The sequence below is a fragment of the Xyrauchen texanus genome, chromosome 4, assembly GCF_025860055.1.
Source record: "Xyrauchen texanus isolate HMW12.3.18 chromosome 4, RBS_HiC_50CHRs, whole genome shotgun sequence".
NCBI classification, from domain to species: Eukaryota; Metazoa; Chordata; class Actinopteri; order Cypriniformes; family Catostomidae; genus Xyrauchen; species Xyrauchen texanus.
In genome coordinates this window covers 46,699,940-46,717,527 of record NC_068279.1, presented here as the reverse complement: position 1 = coordinate 46,717,527, position 17,588 = coordinate 46,699,940, and the positions used below count along the sequence as shown (strand labels likewise).

The window sequence follows — 17,588 nt, the reverse complement described above, 5'->3', positions numbered from 1 at the left end:
CAATCTGGTAAAAGAAAAAGTGTTTAATGGGGCAAACAAATTTTACACCACAATACAAAATCTAAAGAAATTGCTTGATGTGCACAAATAAAATCACAAGGAAGAGTCAAGAAGTCGTACAACGTCATAAAAAAAGGAATCGTTATCACAGCTAAGCTTCACACACCATATAAGTAAGGCATGGGGATCTGCCTCAATCTTCATTTAAAATGAATTCTGAGGTTATTACAGATGAGCACCTATGCTCTCTAACTTTATTATACAATGCTGGGGTTTAAATGGGCATAAAATGGAAAAGCACCCTAGAATGTACAAACCTATAATGTAGAATGAAATACTTAGGCTGTTGACCTGATGTGACGTATTTTGTGCTTTTTCATTCTTAGTAGTTTTAACAAATCCAACCGGCACAAATTGTTGTGAAATCTGTCATATTAGATGTATAAAATAAATACGTGAACATAACAGCGCTGCAGCACAAAAGCATTGTTTAATAATCACAAGAATTATGCAAAGACGACAGTTTAAGTTCCCCTGAGATTACAAAACAGTTTAAAGTTCTTTTCTTTTGGAGGCCATTGAAGTAAATCTATGATTTCAAACAAAAGAAACCCATTTGCGCAAATAAAATGGCATGGATGGGTAGCTCCGATGTAATCAGAATTGTAATCATGGTAAGCTGAATTGGCCTTTTGGTAAAATGGCTGCAGATACTGGTCGCACATTTGCAGCAGAAAATCACAAATATCCTACAAAATCACAAATCCTGCTAACATCCATCTTTTAAACCACACTGACATGCTATTGCGCACCTGAATGCATCTTTCACCCACCCGGCAAAGAATATAGCAGTAAAAGAGCAATTTTTGTGTCATAATCGCACATCAAAAAAGCCCTTGTTTCTTTTCCCGAAGAGTGCTTTTCGTCTTTTAGGTGGACCGTTGTGCTCACTGATCTTGCATGAGGGCCAAGTGGAAGTTAGAAATACAGTCGAACATTCTCAACACTTTCTTGACCCAACAAGCATCATTCTCCTCACTGAGTGTCTTGCTTCAAGGCTTTTGTGACCGTCTTCTCTCTTGCAGTAGGTCAGGTCAGCAAGGTCCCCGGTCAGGGTTTCCCGTTCAGATTCGCACTTCTGTGGCCGAATAGCGAGGAGAGCAGTTTGCGAGCCTGAGGTCGGCGTGAGGGGGCCTGGCCGAGTCGCACCATGCATGGCGAGCGCCACACTTTAATGGTATAGTCGTCACTGGCGGACAGCAGCAGCTCCTGATCTGCTGGGCTGAATGCCACCGAGTTCACCACGTCATCGTGCTGCAGGCGCGCCAGGCAGATGTTATAGTGCCGGTCCCAGATATAACCATGCTTATCCTCTGCACCACTGCAGACCCAATAATTACATGAATTAGAAGAGAACAAAAAATTCTGGTGCTGTTATAATGACTTCAGCAGTTAGACTTAACCCTCCTATTGCCCCAGCTCAGGTGAAGATTAACCGCATAGTTAAGTATTGGTGAGGCATTAAGAAGCATTTCAACATTCAGAGATTTTTTGTTCATTAAGCATGATGATGATGATGATAATTCAGATCTATTAATACTAAATGTGGCAATTACATTATTATCTGTAAAATAAAGACAGGTGTGACATGACAAAACACAAGCATTTTTTAATTGGTAGTAGGGCCTGATTTGCAGTGTTTTTAAATACTTATGCTTATAAACTAGGGATGGGTCATGATAATCGACTCGTTGATTAGAGAGGTTGACAAGGTCATCTAGATTTAGCGGTGGTGTTTTAATCAGCATGCTCAGCTTTAACTGTTAAGAGTTTGCATGTTAAAACCCTGAAAAGATGTGTCTTTAAATATATCCCCTTTAGAATACCAACGCTACAGCCAAATACACATTGAGCGTCCCTCCATGAGCGCAGTGATTAATAACAAATACAAAAGACAGACATTTCTTTCCATTGCATGATCCTCAATTGAAAGAAATGTCCAACTGAACTGGCGTACAACAATTCATGAATGAATGACTCTTTGTGAGCCGGTTCTTGGTAATGAGTTGATCAAAAAGACTCAAAAGTAGTTATGTAACTTGTGTCATATCCATCCAAACATGAACCCAGAACTGTTACCATTTACTGGTTTGTTGTTTACTTTGTTGTAGCTTCAGAAATGCAAAGCACATGTGCTCTATTTTATTGGTGTATGTGTACTAGATTATCATGTCTCAACTAAACGCAAAAAACAAATATGATTACAAGCTTAAAATGAGTTTAAAACGTCAGGCAAATTACCGATGGTTCATTGAGCAATTGTGGCAATTGACACTCCTGTAACTAAATACTAAATAAATGGTATGAATGAAGTAATCCTTTTGGTACAACACCCTACCCACATAAGAAAAAAGATAAAGGCACTGTAAATAATGAGACATTCGTAAGAATGTTCCTAAGTGCAAGTTGTTCTCAAATATTTTATTAAAGAATAGGATTTGTCATTGTCTGATTACACAAGCCTGTTTTGGTAGTGGGTGAGATGTTTGACTGTTAATCTGGTTCCTGTTTCCTCCTTTCCCAATGAATGAGAGGTTTGTCTGCCACACTGGTGCCAAAACCCGTGACAGGAGGATGACGCGCTGTCAGAGAGCACTTATGGCTGATGGAGGATCGTAAAGCCGAGGAGAGGAGTGGTTTGATAGTACTTGAGCGGTCCTTCATGATATGGAAGAGAAGCTGCCATCTGCCAGGAAGTGAAGGAGCCGTTGCCGTCCACCAGGGGACAGAGGACCCACTGCCGGCCACCAGGAGATGAATCCAGTGCCATTGCCCAGCTTCGCAGAGGATCACTGGACAGCTGGCTGAGGACCGAATGGAGGCGTGCTCGGGAACCAGAGTTTTTTACTTAGCTTTTTTTCTCAATCTCTCCCTCTCTCTCCCACTATCTTTCTCTCTCCCCTCCCCTCATCTTACCCAGGTACCCAAGATGCGGGGAAGACCAAGCAGTGACGGAATGGCCAAAGGGGCAACTCCTCCCCTCCAGGAAGTAAGACCAGAGGATTCCCTGGTTTGAATCGGGCGGTGGGGGCATGTGACGAGGAGGAGGGCATTGGCGAGAGGATTCACGGCCGGTGCTAAGTAGCCTAATCAGCGGAAGAGAGATAAAAGGAGCCGGTGATGCCAGAGAGAGAGAGAGAGAGAGAGAGAGAGAGAGACGCAGCAGTGTTTTGTGTGTGCGCTTTTGTTATGTTTCGGTTCAGTGTTTTATGTTGAATTAAAATGTAAAAATGCGCAAATGACATGAAAAATAATGTTTTAAATATCTAAATAATTAAAATATGTCTCTCTTTTTGGTCAACTTTACATTTACTCCTGTACTTATATAAAATTGTATTTTTTTTCTTCTTCATAAAACGTAAATATTTGTATATATTTATAATAATATTTATATTATGCAATAGTAAAATATTTCTGTCCTAATTTCTTCACTCTCACATGTTATTTTAATGCTCTTTGATTATGCCCACATGCCCTTATTTCTCATGAAGCAAACCCTTTTGTGATTTAGTTTCATCATTTTATGACTCCACAGAAATAGAGTGTGCATCTCCTCTGTGTCACTGCATGTCATTAACACTTTGTATATGAACTCAAAATGACCTGAAACATTTGCCATTGCACGATTGTTAAAAGTGATGCCGGAGCGCTTTGCGTTCTCTATCATAGTTAATAGTTGTACGTTTATATTTTTGAGGGAGTTTGGCACGAGCCTCTGCTGACAAAGCACTCATCAGAGCGGTTCACCAGCTCTTCCAGACAGGAGCTGCTGGTTGACATCTGCGGTGCGGCTCAGTAACGATAACAGTTCAACTGATTGAAACAAACGTGCTATTGACGACATTTAGCATATATATATATATATATATATATATATATATATATATATATATATATATATATATATATATATATATATATATTTGCTTAAAATTCTCTTATTTGTACATTAAAATGTGATTGGAATTTTAAGAGCACAATAATCAACCGCAATCAGACGATTATTTTATTATCGCAACAGGACTAATCACATTTCTATACAAACAGCCATTGTGACTTCCGACTCGAAAGAGTCACATTTTAAACAACCCATTAAAAGTAATTCATTAATCTTACCTTTTGGGATTGAAAACAAATGTGTGGTTATAAGTTAACGTTTAAGACGTTATTTATGAAGATATATCTGAATATTTTTTATTAAGGTAGATTTTAAGAAGAAAATGATAGTTAAGAAGAATGTTTTAGTCGTTAAACCAAATCCCAAAGTAAACTTCAATTTTATACTTCAGCAAACACAGACGGTTGACGCATGCGTGCTACGACTGCACTATTTATCTTCAGTAGTTTAGACCCCTAAAAATGTCTTTATATTCCTACAGACTCCAGCTATAAAAATGCAGGTATCTCCTGACCTTCTTCTTGCGCTTCTTCATGAATGCAACGGCTCAACTGTGAGTATTGCCACCTTGTGGACCCACTAATTAGTACAAATAATTCCAGGCTGAAAAATCTGGTACAGTGATCGAGCACTCTGCTGATGATGAGATTTGTGTCACATGTCCTGTACACAGACGCTTAGCAATCTCATCTACCCGAAGTATACTTTGAGTTTAACACATCTCAAGCACTTTATATAAAAAAACAATTCTCCGACCCTTGCCTCTTTTAAACGTCATGGTGTACCCTTTTTTAATCACAAGATAACAAACTATCAAAATACTCTGTAAATAGTAAGCGGTAAATATTCCAAACCACAACACTGGTTAACAGCCCTAATAATACCCATTACCACAGGGGAAATGATGTGGTAGTACAAGGGTTTCGCTGTTTGTGAGTTACCTGGCGACAAAGTCCCGGCTAACATCGAGGAAGATGAAGAAGCACTCATCGTTGGGCGTGAAGGCACGGTGGGCTCGAAGGCTGCGGCGTTCCTCTCTAAGACTCTTCAGATCAATCACGTGCAGGTCGATCTCTTCAGCAATGGGTGGAGGGGACATGGGGTCAGAGATCACACAGCCTGTCGGCCACGCTCGACTGTTCACATACAAGTACCTGTGAACACAAAAGCACTGTAAGGCCATTTTTAATTAATAATGGCTTGATTTCAGCAGGGATCAAACACCTCTTGACCAAATGAACTTCCATAACCCTTCCAGTCAGATTTATAAAATCATTACTAGAGGTCGACCTCACAGTGGATTTTGCAGATACTGATAACTAAGTTGGTGGGAAAGGCCGATAACCGATTATCAGATGATAAAAAAATGGGCACAGACAAAGAGTCCTAAAATAAAAATCCCTGATGCAATTTATTGTTGATCCAAATTAAGAAAATGTTAAATTTGGTGCATAATGAGGGACTTTTAAGTATAAACAAGCCCAAAACACAACAACTATCGGCACCAATTGATCGATAAAAACAATATATCGGTCTACCTCTAAACATTACATAAAGATTGTTGGGATGAATTTTCAATTTCATCTAATGTACCAATTCTACTTACAGGAATATTCCGGTTTCAATACAAGTTAAGCTCAGCTGACAGTAAGTGTGGGATAATGCTGATTACCACAAAAAATGTATTTAGACTTGCTCATCAAAAGAGCAAAAATGGAGGTTACAGTGAGGCACTTACAATGGAAGTACATGTGGCCAGTATTTGGAGGGTTTAAAGACAGAAATGTTACCATAAAGCTTACACGGAGCTTATAGTGCATTCATAAATTATTCAGACCCTTTCATTTTTCACATTTTATGTTGCAGCCTTATGCTAAAATGCTTTCAATAATTTTTTCTACATCAATCTAAACCCCATTATGACAAAGCAAAAATCTGATTTTTGATAACTTTGCAAATGTATTCAAAAGAAATGCATATCAGAGCATAAACCAAGCCATGAGGTCAAAAGCAACTGCCTGCAGAATTCAGAGACAGGATTGAGAAAGAAGATTCTCTGGTCTGATGAAACGAAGATTAAATAATTTGGCATCAATTCCAAACATCATGTCTGGAGGAAACCAGACCTGCGCAATACCATCTTAGCGGTGAAGCATGGTGGTGGTAGCATCATGCTGTGGAGGTGTTTTTCAGCAGCAGGGGAACTGGTCAGGGTTCAAGGAAAGCTGAACGCAGCAAATACAGAGATATCCTTAATGAAAACCTGGTCCAGAGCGCTCAGGACCACAGACTGGTCCAAAGGTTCATCTTCCAGCAGGACAATGACCAAAGATAATGCAAGAGTGGCTTAGGGACAACTCTGTGAACGTCCTTGAGTGGCCCAGCCAGACCCCGAATTTGAACCCAATCGAATATCTCAGGTGAGATGTGAAAATGGCTGTCCAACGACAGTCCCCATCCAACCTGACAGAGCTTGAGAGGATCTGCAGCGAAGAATGGCTGAAATTCAGCAAATCCAGGTGTGCAAAGCTTGTCACATCATATCCAAAACAACTTGAGGCTGTAATCGCTGCCAAAGATGCTTCAACTAAGTACCGAGTTAAGGTCTGAATACTTTTGTCAATGTGATATTTCAGTTTTTTTCTTTTTAATACATTTTAGGTAATAAAAACAAAAATCCGTTTTTTTTGCTTAGTCATTATGTGGAATGGAGTGTAGATTGAAGTGAAAAATATTTGTAAGCATTTTAGCATAAAGCTACAACATAAAATGTGAAAAAAACATTTGAAGGCACAGTTCATTAGGCTAACACTTCTGTTAAACCTCATGTATTATTTGAGCTGTAAAAATATTTAAATTTACATCTTTACAGTCATTTTAGAGTTTGTTGACATGGCCGTCATGACAACGAAGTTGTAAAATTAGAAGCGATTTTATAAAATTATTGTTTTAACACATATTATTTACGTATTGTGGCTATAGTTTTGAAAGTGAGTGTTTTAAGGTTTACAGATTGGCCACCATTCACTTCCATTGTAAGTGCCTCACTTTAACAGATTTTTAATTTTTGACAGAGAAGTCGATATTATTTTTGTGGTAATCAATAATATGCTATAAATACTGTCGTTTGAGCTTAACTTGTATTGAACAAGTTGTAACATTCGCCACCTAATGTCACAGACACACACACGTTTCCATGTTTTATGGGGACTTTCCATAGACATAATGGTTTTTATACTGTACAAACTATATATTCTATCCCCTAACCCTAACAGAAAACTTTCTGCATTTTTACATAATACGTATGATTTATAAGCTGTTTTCCTCATGGGGACCAACAAAATGTCCCCACAAGGTCAAGAAATTAAGGGCTGTCACGATTATGAAATTTGGCTGACGATTAATTGTCCAATTTTAGAGCTTTCACGATTAACTTTTATGGAAACGGTCATATTTCTTTAGATCTATTGGTGCGTTGTTCACCTTAAGTTATTTATTCATATTTATCATAAAGGAAATCTTATATTCCTATTTTATTATATTATTTTAAGGCTTTAAAAACCTATGTCATGAAAAATAAATGTAAATATCAAAACGTCTTATTGAAACACTTTTACACTTGTTTCTGGAACCCAGCTAACCTGAATAGCTAACATATTATATTATATTCTGCACTTCCACGTGTTATTTTAAGGTCGGATTAAACCCACCATTTTTTAATGAAGGAAAAACTTTGAGATTTTGTGGGTATCTAAAATATGTTTCTTGATTCTACCATAACCACAGAAATCAAGCCTTCTTTGTCACTGCACGTCATTAAAACGCTTAATATTTTCACGGAAGTGTGGCGCCAACCTCCGCAGATGGCATGCACATCACAGCGCTTGATTAAGTGGTTAATCTTTAAGTGCCCTACAGGAGCCGCTCTGGGTTCTGTCCAAGGTGTGGCTCAGTGAGACAGTCGGGGTTCAATGCAATGAGAGACACAAACATGACATTTATATATTAGCTTAAAATTCCCTTCTGGACAGATGTGTTTGAAACTTGAAGTGTAATAACCACGGATAGATCAAATAACTGCAATCAGACAATTTTTCAATAATCGCAACAGTTTTTCCATGAATGTGGGCACCCTCTTTCAAGCACACACGAAAGTCAATTGAAAGCTTATGATGGACAGCTCTATGTTAGTCAGGTACTGTTGCACAGCACATACCTGTGGTCAGGTGACAGGCCCATCCCGATGATGTGACCATGTATGTCAATCACATGATCCAGTGAGTCAAAGAAATCCTCTGTGATGCGCTCCTCTCCTAACACAGGCCCACACGTCGTCATCTGATCAGGCATTATCCGCTTGATACCTGACACACACACATAAAATATGAAACTGAAATGTTAAAGAATATCTTGTGTATTTGCTAATCTCAGTCTCAATCACATGTGTTTTTGACCACATTCGTGCTTTTTGTGATCTGATCTGATCACATTTTAGACCCTGTTCAGACCTGTACTTAGCGCCGACCACATGTGATCGGATCACCCGAAAAGCATCTTAATACCAGGTGTAAACAGTGTCAAAGTCAGCCAATCAGATCTGCCATATGTGTGAAATAAACACGAGATGGAGAGTGAATGGACTTTATGTGGGCTCTCTAACACTGTTCTATTTGTGATACAAACAGACACTCACCTATCTGGTGAGGGGAGTAGGTAAGGCTGCCGGTGGTGAAGAGGAGGTAGGTCTTGTCCTCTCCTTCTTCAGGAGCAGAGGGAGACATCAGGTTTGGATCAGAAGCTTTGTTGCATCTGCTGCCCATCAGCCTGGCCACCTGCGCCTCCAACACCCGCTCGTGGGCTGCCGTGTTCTGATGACTCTAATCACAACAAACAATGAAACAGACAGTTTAAATGTACACATAACAGACAATATATAAATCAACTGTATATCAACCAATTGTTCATTAAAATATTTTCCAATCAAGTTTAATCTGTTATTGTATTTAAATAAAAATAATAACACTTTCACTAGAATAAAAGTATTTTGCGACTGTATTAGAAAATGTGGCTGACACAAGAATTGAACTGCATATATTAAATCTGCAAATGCTGCAAATTCAAATTTAACAGACATTTATGTTTGACTTTTGACCATATTATGCTTCCATAGATTTAATTGAGCTCAAATTGATTTTGGATCATTTCACATGCATGTTGCTTTCGTTAACTGTTAAAAGTTCCTGAAACGTTTTCGGCCAAAGAGATTCTCTATACCTCAATGTGGAAAAATCAATGATTATGTTACTTAAATTGTAAAGAACTTATATATCATGGTAGTAGAATTTGTTGTACTGCCTTTAAAACAATGATTTTTTTTTTTTTTTCAAATCAACAAATGGTAAATGGTCTGCACTTATATAGCGCCTTTTTAAGCCTTAACGGTATTCAAAGCGCTTTACACTGCGTCTCATTCACCCATTCACACACACATTCATACACCAATGGCGGCAGAGCTGCTATGCAAGGTGCTAGCCTACCGTTGGGAGCAACTTGGGGTTCAGTGTCTTGCCCAAGGACACTTCGGCATGTGGAGTCCTGTGGGCCGGGATTCGAACCACCAACCCTGCGATTAGTGACCGACCCGCTCTACCAACTGAGCCACAGTCAACAGTGTAAAACTTTATGAATTTACCCAGACTCATCTTCCCAAAAAGAACCAAGTTAAATATAGTAAGTCACGATGCACATTACACATGATATCTGCGAGATGAATCCAATGACTCCTAGTCAACAGTTCTTACATGTTTAACATGCTGCAACCCAAGTGGGTTCAATGTAGGCAGATGTGCAGAGCTTCTCTTGTCTCCTCGCTCATTCTCTTCCTCGTCCACATCTTTATCCTCCTCGTCTTCACTGTCAGTATTTCCCAGGTCAAACAGCAGAGGCTGGTGCTGCTGTGTATGCTGGGCCTGAGCTTGAGCCTCATAGTCCAGCAGCAGGTCTGGAGAGTCGTGTCGACGGCAGTGAGCCACCATCACTGTACGGATGGTGCTGGCGTTGATGTTCTGGATCTTAAACAGACGTTTCACCACATTCACGTTTTCTGACTCAATATCCTGGACATAAAAAGGGACAACACAGAGCGAGCAATTTGGACTGAAATACTTCTACGAACAGAAACAAAACTTTTAGAAAGTGAGTTTTGAATAAAGAATCATATTTAAATATTTACAAATGCATTTGCTCATGATCTCACACTAGGGTTGTCACTAGGGTTATTTAAAGGAATAGTTCCCCCCTAAATGAAATCTCATCATTTACTCATCCTAGATGTGAATGAATATATTTCTTCTTCAGAACAAAAATAAAGATTTTTAGAAGAATATTTGAGCTCTGTAGGTCCTTACAATGCAAGTGAAAGGGTAGAAAAACTTAGAAGCTTCAAAAAAGCACACAATAGCAGCATAAAATGTATCCATACGACTCCAGTGCTTTAATCCAAGTCTTCAGAAGAGATCCAATCCTCCTTTTTCTCTATAAGTCTTGACATGATCTTCTTGGCGATCATGATTTGAAGCTTAAATACACTTTAAATCACGATGGTGCCTATAGACTGGAATGGCAAGATGTACAGTGAAAAAGGACTTAAACATTGGTCTGTTCACACCCAAAACCGATTGGATCACTTCAGAAGACATGAATTAAACTACTGGAGTCATATGGATTACTTTGATGCTGCCTTGGTGATATTTGGATCTTCAGTGTTCTGCCCACCATTCACTTGCATTGTATGGACCTAAAGAGCTGAGATATTCTTCTAAAAATCTTCATTTGTGTTCTGCTCAAGAAAGAAAGTCATACACATCTGGGATGGCATGAGTGTGAGTAAATAATGAGAGAATTTTCATTCTTGGGTGAACTATCACTCATGAGGTCAATCAGTGGTTGTCTTGCAACCGACAAGTCATGGTCTACTACCCACTGGGATCCAGTGCAACAGCATTTCATACACAATGCACACCTAAAAATGTTCTAATACACATCATTAGAATTAAACACATCTGTACCTGGAAAGCTTTGTTGAGCCACAGCACAGAGCAGGAGGTCATGTTGCCAATCCAGTGCAGGTTCCCAGAAATCAGGTGAGTCTCATTCAGCCAGCAGCCAAACACGTCATATGGCTTATTTCTCACGCGGGACAGCAGAGTGTAGTTCTCTATGGATCCATAACAACAACAACAACAGATCAAAGAGAAATCAACATACTGTGGTAAGATACAAGTTACTGTGGGTATGTATGGGCATGCTCTCTACCTAAACTGATGACTGCAATCTCTCCAGAGGACGAGTGATGTGGGCCCAGGTACACTCCTGACACCAGCAGGAGTGTGTCATCAGCATTAAACTGGGAGAACTGAGTGTAGCCCCAGTTAAACTGCCGCATGCTGGAGCTGTGAACCAAAGAAATGTTGCCATCTGGTTGCTCCGTGTCCCAAAGCTGTAAGAAATGCAGCACAAAGATTGTGATGGAAATAAAGAAACCTAGCCTTCAATTAGGCCCATGGGTTAATTTGGGTTTTAATATCCCCTTGAAAAGGTTTTTCGGAGTGACTATTTTTGATTGTTCTCTCTTCCCTCTTGATTATTAATCTTTTAACATTTGTTACACCTTGAATTTTGAGTTAATGTGTTCATTCTTCTTCATCCACGTCATCCAGCTCTCTAGTGCGGATTACTCCTTAACTGTAATTCAGAGTTGGATGAGGGAAGGTCTTTATTTGTAGTCCAGCTAATGTGCAGGCATGTAGTAAGTTTTCAGCATTGGCCTTTTTATTGCACTCAACAAGAATTTGACCAGATCGAAGCATTTTACTTCTTTTACTCTATTGCAATTCCTGCAATACCCATTTGTATAGTCTGGAGCAGCATCTTCAATAATGATACATTTTGGCCTGCCATCATTATTCGGTATAGAGGCACATTTGTTTTCTGAAGTATTATGTGTCCATGTCCAAAAAACACTATTTTGAGGTGTGTTTGTAGCCATGTTTTAGTTTTTCTGTTTCATCATCTCTGCTCCCCACCCACCTTGGAGCCCAAAATAGAGGGAGGAACAGCGACACAGACATACAGGGATGATATACAAGTTGCTCAATTTACTTGACTGTCTCTTAGCCAACGCCTACTAGGAGTCTGAGAAATATTTGATGTTCAGTTATCCCACACAGAGCAGTCCCAGGGCAAGTCTTGACCAGCCAATTGGTGAATCTAGCCATTCTAACCTCCCGCCTAGGTCAAGTAGGAGCCAAAGTACAGTGTTGAAATAACGTAGTCCACAGCAAACCGCATTTCTCAGGGACCAGGATCTCTTCCTCCACTGACACGGGTCGCAACTCACGGCAAATAAGTCGTCTCTTTTTCCCATTTCTTATAATAGTAAAGAGGTAAAAAAGGGATCTATTAAACTCTGGATTCTTACAGAGTGGTGGAAAAACCTTTATAGCTGTGACCCTAGCAAGGTGGGCTTGAGGGTTGTTCTCTCTTGCTTAAGGAGAAGACCCTAGCACTATGGAGGGTACCACAGTTCCTTTCACGGGCTATCGACATAAAGATGGGTCCCGTGCCAAACCTGGAGTAGATGTCCTAAACGACTTGACAAAACTATAGTTTGCTAATATTAAATCTGTGGAGCGGTTAAAAAATTAGTTTTAATGACTTCAAAGTGTATGTAAACTTCTGACTTCAAGTGTACTTAAACTTTTCTGCTATATTTACTTCACCACAAAATGCATATATTTTTTCAGTGCATCTTCATACAAGCTGTTGTTTGTTGTGAGAAGTAGAAGTGCAGTGATACCTTTACAGTGCAGTCTTTGGAGCAGGAAGAGAAGCGGTGTCCACGGTGGGAGAAGGCCAGATGCAGCACCTGATCATGATGCTCCTTCAGTATCTGAACCTCCACACAAGGTATGCAGTCGTACAGCCGCTTAAACTCCCTGTACCATGACACAGCCGCTGCGCACATTCAGGAAACGCATCAGTACAAGTGCATACATCATGTCAATTAACTTTTGTTTTAGTCAACATTTCAGGTTAGAAGTAAATAATTCCATGCATACAGTGCAAGTATTCAGACCCCTTAATTTTTAAGTTATGTTTATTAAAAAGAAAAAAACTGAACTATCACATTGACATATCACATCAGTATTCAGACCCTTTGCTATGACACTTAAAATTAAGCTCATGTGCATCACATTTCTCTGGATCATTGGAGTCCACCTGTAACAAATTCAATGATTGGACATGATTTGAAACACCTGTCTCTATGCAAGGTCTCACAGCTGAAAATGCATATCAGAGCAAAAAACAAGCCATGAGGTCAATGGAACTGCCTGCAGAACTCAGAGAATGGATTGTGTTTAGGCACAGATCTGGGGAAGGCTACAAAAATGGCCAAACTGAGCAATCAGGGGAGAAGGGCCTTGGTAAGAGAGGTGACCAAGAACCCGATAGTCACTCTGGTTAAGCTCCAGAGATCATGTGTGGAGATGGGAGAAACTTGCAGAAGGACAACCATCATTGCAACACTCTACCAATCTGGGCTTTATGGCAGAGTGTCCAGACGGAAGCCTCTCCTCAGTGCAAGACACATAAAAAAAAGTACCTAAAGGACTCTCAGACTGTGAGAAAGAAGATTCTCTGGTCTGATGAAACGAAGATTGAATATTTTGGCATCAATTCCAAGCATCATATCTGGAGGACACCAGACACTGCTCCTCACTGCTCCTGCGTAATACCATCTCAATGTTGAAGCATGGTGGTGGTAGCATCATGCTGTGGGGGTGTTTTTCAGAAGCAGGAACTGGGGGACTGGTCAGGGTTGAAGGAAATCTGAACACAGCAGAATACAGAGATATCCTTAATGAAAACCTGGTCCAGACCGCTCAGGACCTCTGACTGGACCAAAGGTTCACCTTCCAACAGGACAATGACCAAAGATAATGCAAGAGTGGCTTAGGAACAACTCTGTGAATGTCCTTGAGTGGCCCAGCCAGACCCCGGAATTGAACCCAATCGACCATCTCAGGTGAGATGTGAAAATGGCTGTCCATCGACAGTCCCCATCCAACCTGACAGAGCTTGAGAGGATCTGCAGCGAAGAATGCACACCTGGATTTGGCGATTTTCTGCCAAAGCTTGTCACGTCATACCCAAAATAACTTGAGGCTGTAATCGCTGCCAAAGATGCTTCAACTAAGTACCGAGTTAAGGGTCCGAATACTTTTTTCAATGTGATATTTCAGTTTTTCTTTTTAATAAATTTGCAGTTATAAAAAATCTAGTCTGAAAACTTGAAAAGGGAATACTTCAGAGCCTGAGACTGGTCACACAAAAAAAAACATTAACTCACATTAACTAAATTCTGAATAAACTGAATTGACTTTCAGACAATTGCTTTTATCGCGAGACACCCATGTTGGGCTAAAACTCAGTGCATTTCTAATAATCTCCATCTCTTAGCTGACTGTGTGGGGTAGTGTAAATTATAGCAAGTTCCGGCCTCAGTACCTGGATGGCGAGGCACAGATCGTGGGATGTGGTAATAGTTGTAGAAGAGCTCCTTCCAGAGGAACTCGTCCCGTGAAACAGCAGACCACTGACGGCAGGTGAGTCCTGCGCTCAGCAATGCCTTATGAGGGAGTTGCAGGAAGATCTCCAGAACCAGGCTATCCGGCAAGCCAGAACCACTTGCCATCCTGACATCCTAAGAGAACCGAACATTAACGGTGTTTATACTCTGTCAAAACATGTCGGCAACATTCTTATGTGATCAGCAGAGGACAGAATAAATGAAGAATTCCTGGATGGTAAAACATTCTTTCAACAAGCCAGAGGCAAAGTCTGGTTGAGTGCATCTTATGAAAACTGACATTGCTTATCTGAGATAAAAACTGTTTCAGTGCTCTGATCCTGCCAAACTTGCTTTTGCAGATTCCAGTGCAGACTCCCAGACACAGCGGTATCTTTCGCCTAGAAGTCCACTCTCAACTTCACTGCTGGTATGACTGGGACAGATCTTCAGGTCTTCTGAAAGCTATTCTCCAGGAATAGTCATGACATTTTCTACCTGTTTCCACTTCAACTAGACAAAAAAAGGCTACAATTGTGGCTCAGCCCTCTAATTTTCTCTAATTTAAGATCTCTGGGGCCGGTTGCATAAACATAGCCATTAACTTAAGACTGCATCTAACAATTAGTTTGACTAGCTAAAGACGCCATAGAAAGCCTGTTGCATAAAACAAGCTCACAGTTGTCTTTAGTAAGACAGTCTAATTTGCATTGCGTTGTGGGAAAAATAAGACACTGAACAGCTTAAAAAAAATGGCTGACAGTGGACGCTCAATACATTTTTTATTCACTGAGAATATTTGCTTATTAGAGGACTACAGTGCTTCAAAATGTATTTTAATGAACACATTTAGTGATTTAACCCAAATAATTAAAAACACAACATTTTGTTACCATTTTTGAAGTCAAAGTCTTCAACCAAGTCTCAACTCAAGCCCCTTTCAGCCCCCACTGGATCAGCTGACAGTTATTTTTAATGGCAAAATGGAATGTAAACAAAAGTTAGCCTGAGGTGTGCTGTCTTCCATTTTGGTCTTTAATTAGACTGATCGAAGTTTTTATGCAACTGACTGAAAAAATTAAGACCAACATATTAGACGACTAACTAGTAAGACTAGTCTAAAACAGTTTTATGCAACCGGCCCCTGACAGCTGTGAATTATGAAGCAGTCAGTAACACAGTCTCTCCTTCTACACCAGATGCTTATTTTTAGAGTTCATCACATATTTGAGTAAAAACATCACAGCTTAGGCCAAAATGTTAATATCTAATTCAAGTAACTCAAGCAGAATACGTTGTTAAACTATTCTCTATGTGAACTTAATTCATGATTTATTCATGTTTGGGCTAAGGAATTGAGAGCATTTTACACAAAGACAAATTAGGTTTTGATAATAAATGTGCACATACTATTATGAATGTTAATGAGCCAAATTATTATACAAATAATTTCCAAGAAATGCACTGAAACAGAAACTTTGGACAGTTCTAATAGCCGTTTATTATTTTTAAGTTATGATCGCTAAACAATAGGATGGCCAATATTATAAATTCATACAGTTTTTCTTTTTTTTTTCATGTATTTAAAAAAGTTTTTAAACAGCATTCACAAAACAGGTGGTCTATTTTATAATTAATAAGGCATCAAAAGAATATAAAGCAGAAAATATTGAAAATCAGCTAAAGCTAAAATCTATAACAAATCTTTAGAGATGCACCAATATAAACATTTTGGATGATTACGATATCTAATAATTATTTTATATTTTGGTTGAAAACTGATATGATGGCCAACATAAATCTAAACTTTTTAATCTAATTTATAAAAAAATAAATAAAAAAAACTCTAATATGGAATTTAGTAAAATTGAAAGATTGATGATGGAAAATAAAACAGATCTATTAAAAACCCCAATAGAAAAAAACCATTTACTACTATTAGTTATTTATTTTTCACTGATATAGAAATTGACACTGATATAACAGATAAACAATAATTATCATGTTACAGCAGATTTCAATAACACACTGTTTTGTATTTTAGAATAAAACTTTATTACCTATAACTGCAAAAAAACAAACTTGTCTGAGTGCCGTGGGTTGATAGAAAACGTAGCATTATATCAAACTGTGTTATATTAAAAATAAAAGTTGCCCTGTTTCCCCTCTCTTATAATTTTATAAGTATATATATATTCTTTTTTTGTCATGTTATACATGGCAATGTGGGCCAAATCTTACTAAGGTCACCACGGGGCATCTTTGCTCTTAATCAATTAAACTTTATAAAATCAGGCATCAAAACAAATGAACATAATGTGAGACACAGATAAGATCAAATAAAAAAAACTTTTACAAGGATTTAAATATCAGGGGCATTTTTACTACTTATTTATTCTTTTCTAAATATAATTTATTTTTGACAACAGTTTTTTTTTTTGTCATTATATAATTATATATACACACACACACACACACACACACACACACACACACACACACACACACACACACACACACACACACACACAGTTATGTCTGTTTAACTACATTAAAGCTGAAGTGTATAATTTTACAAGCCACAAGCGAAAACAGGCATCAAAACACAACGAAAAAGAATATGAGTAATGGCAGAGATGTATGAGTAATGGAAAGAGTATGACATAGAAAAAGAATGTACTGTATGAATCGATAAAAGTAACCCTGATATGGTACTCTAATTTCGCTGTTAATAATGATATTTTCTTTAGCAGCTAAAATCTCAAGCTAAGCTCATTACCAGCGCTCGACATACACAACTATATTTGTGCCGTATGGCATAATACATCACATAGATGTTCAAATATATCCTACATTACCTGCCAAACACCACAACTTGTGTAATAAACACTAAGTTTAAAGCCACGGAAAATATCTCATCCTCAATTTGTATCGGCTCTATCGGATCGAGTAGTGACAGACTCCAGTAAAACAATTAGCACAAGCCTTTGACAACAATAA

The 17,588-nt window shown here is 38.8% G+C and overlaps 1 protein-coding gene across 5 annotated transcripts; it reads right to left on the bottom strand.

The window, feature by feature from the left end:
* Positions 1-5: 5 nt before the first annotated feature.
* Positions 6-17,580, bottom strand: LOC127643043 (F-box/WD repeat-containing protein 5-like). 5 transcript variants are annotated; one of them, XM_052125580.1, is made up of 10 exons: positions 17,447-17,580; positions 14,528-14,723; positions 12,816-12,973; positions 11,273-11,456; positions 11,026-11,174; positions 9,760-10,074; positions 8,652-8,835; positions 8,175-8,322; positions 4,900-5,112; positions 6-1,381 (listed from the first exon to the last, which is right to left on the bottom strand). In XM_052125580.1, the coding sequence occupies exons 2-10, from the start codon at positions 14,712-14,714 to the stop codon at positions 1,111-1,113; spliced, it is 1,809 nt and encodes a 602-aa protein (XP_051981540.1). In that variant the 5' UTR covers positions 14,715-14,723; positions 17,447-17,580; the 3' UTR covers positions 6-1,110. The 5 variants fall into 5 exon arrangements, with proteins under 5 accessions (XP_051981540.1, XP_051981536.1, XP_051981535.1 ...); XM_052125576.1 differs by having other exon boundaries at positions 14,528-15,053; positions 17,447-17,576; XM_052125575.1 differs by having other exon boundaries at positions 14,528-15,101; positions 17,447-17,564.
* Positions 17,581-17,588: the final 8 nt, after the last annotated feature.

Bases quoted from the DNA above. Each gene is read 5' to 3' on its own strand.
- LOC127643043 (XM_052125580.1), bottom strand. From the start codon at position 14,714: ATGGCAAGTGGTTCTGGCTTGCCGGATAGCCTGGTTCTGGAGATCTTC. The intron at 8,836-9,759 runs GTAAGAACTGTT...TGTTGTGATTAG, and splicing joins GGTTGCAGCATGTTAAACAT to AGTCATCAGAACACGGCAGC. The intron at 5,113-8,174 runs GTATGTGCTGTG...TTGTGTTCACAG, and splicing joins GGCCTGTCACCTGACCACAG to GTACTTGTATGTGAACAGTC.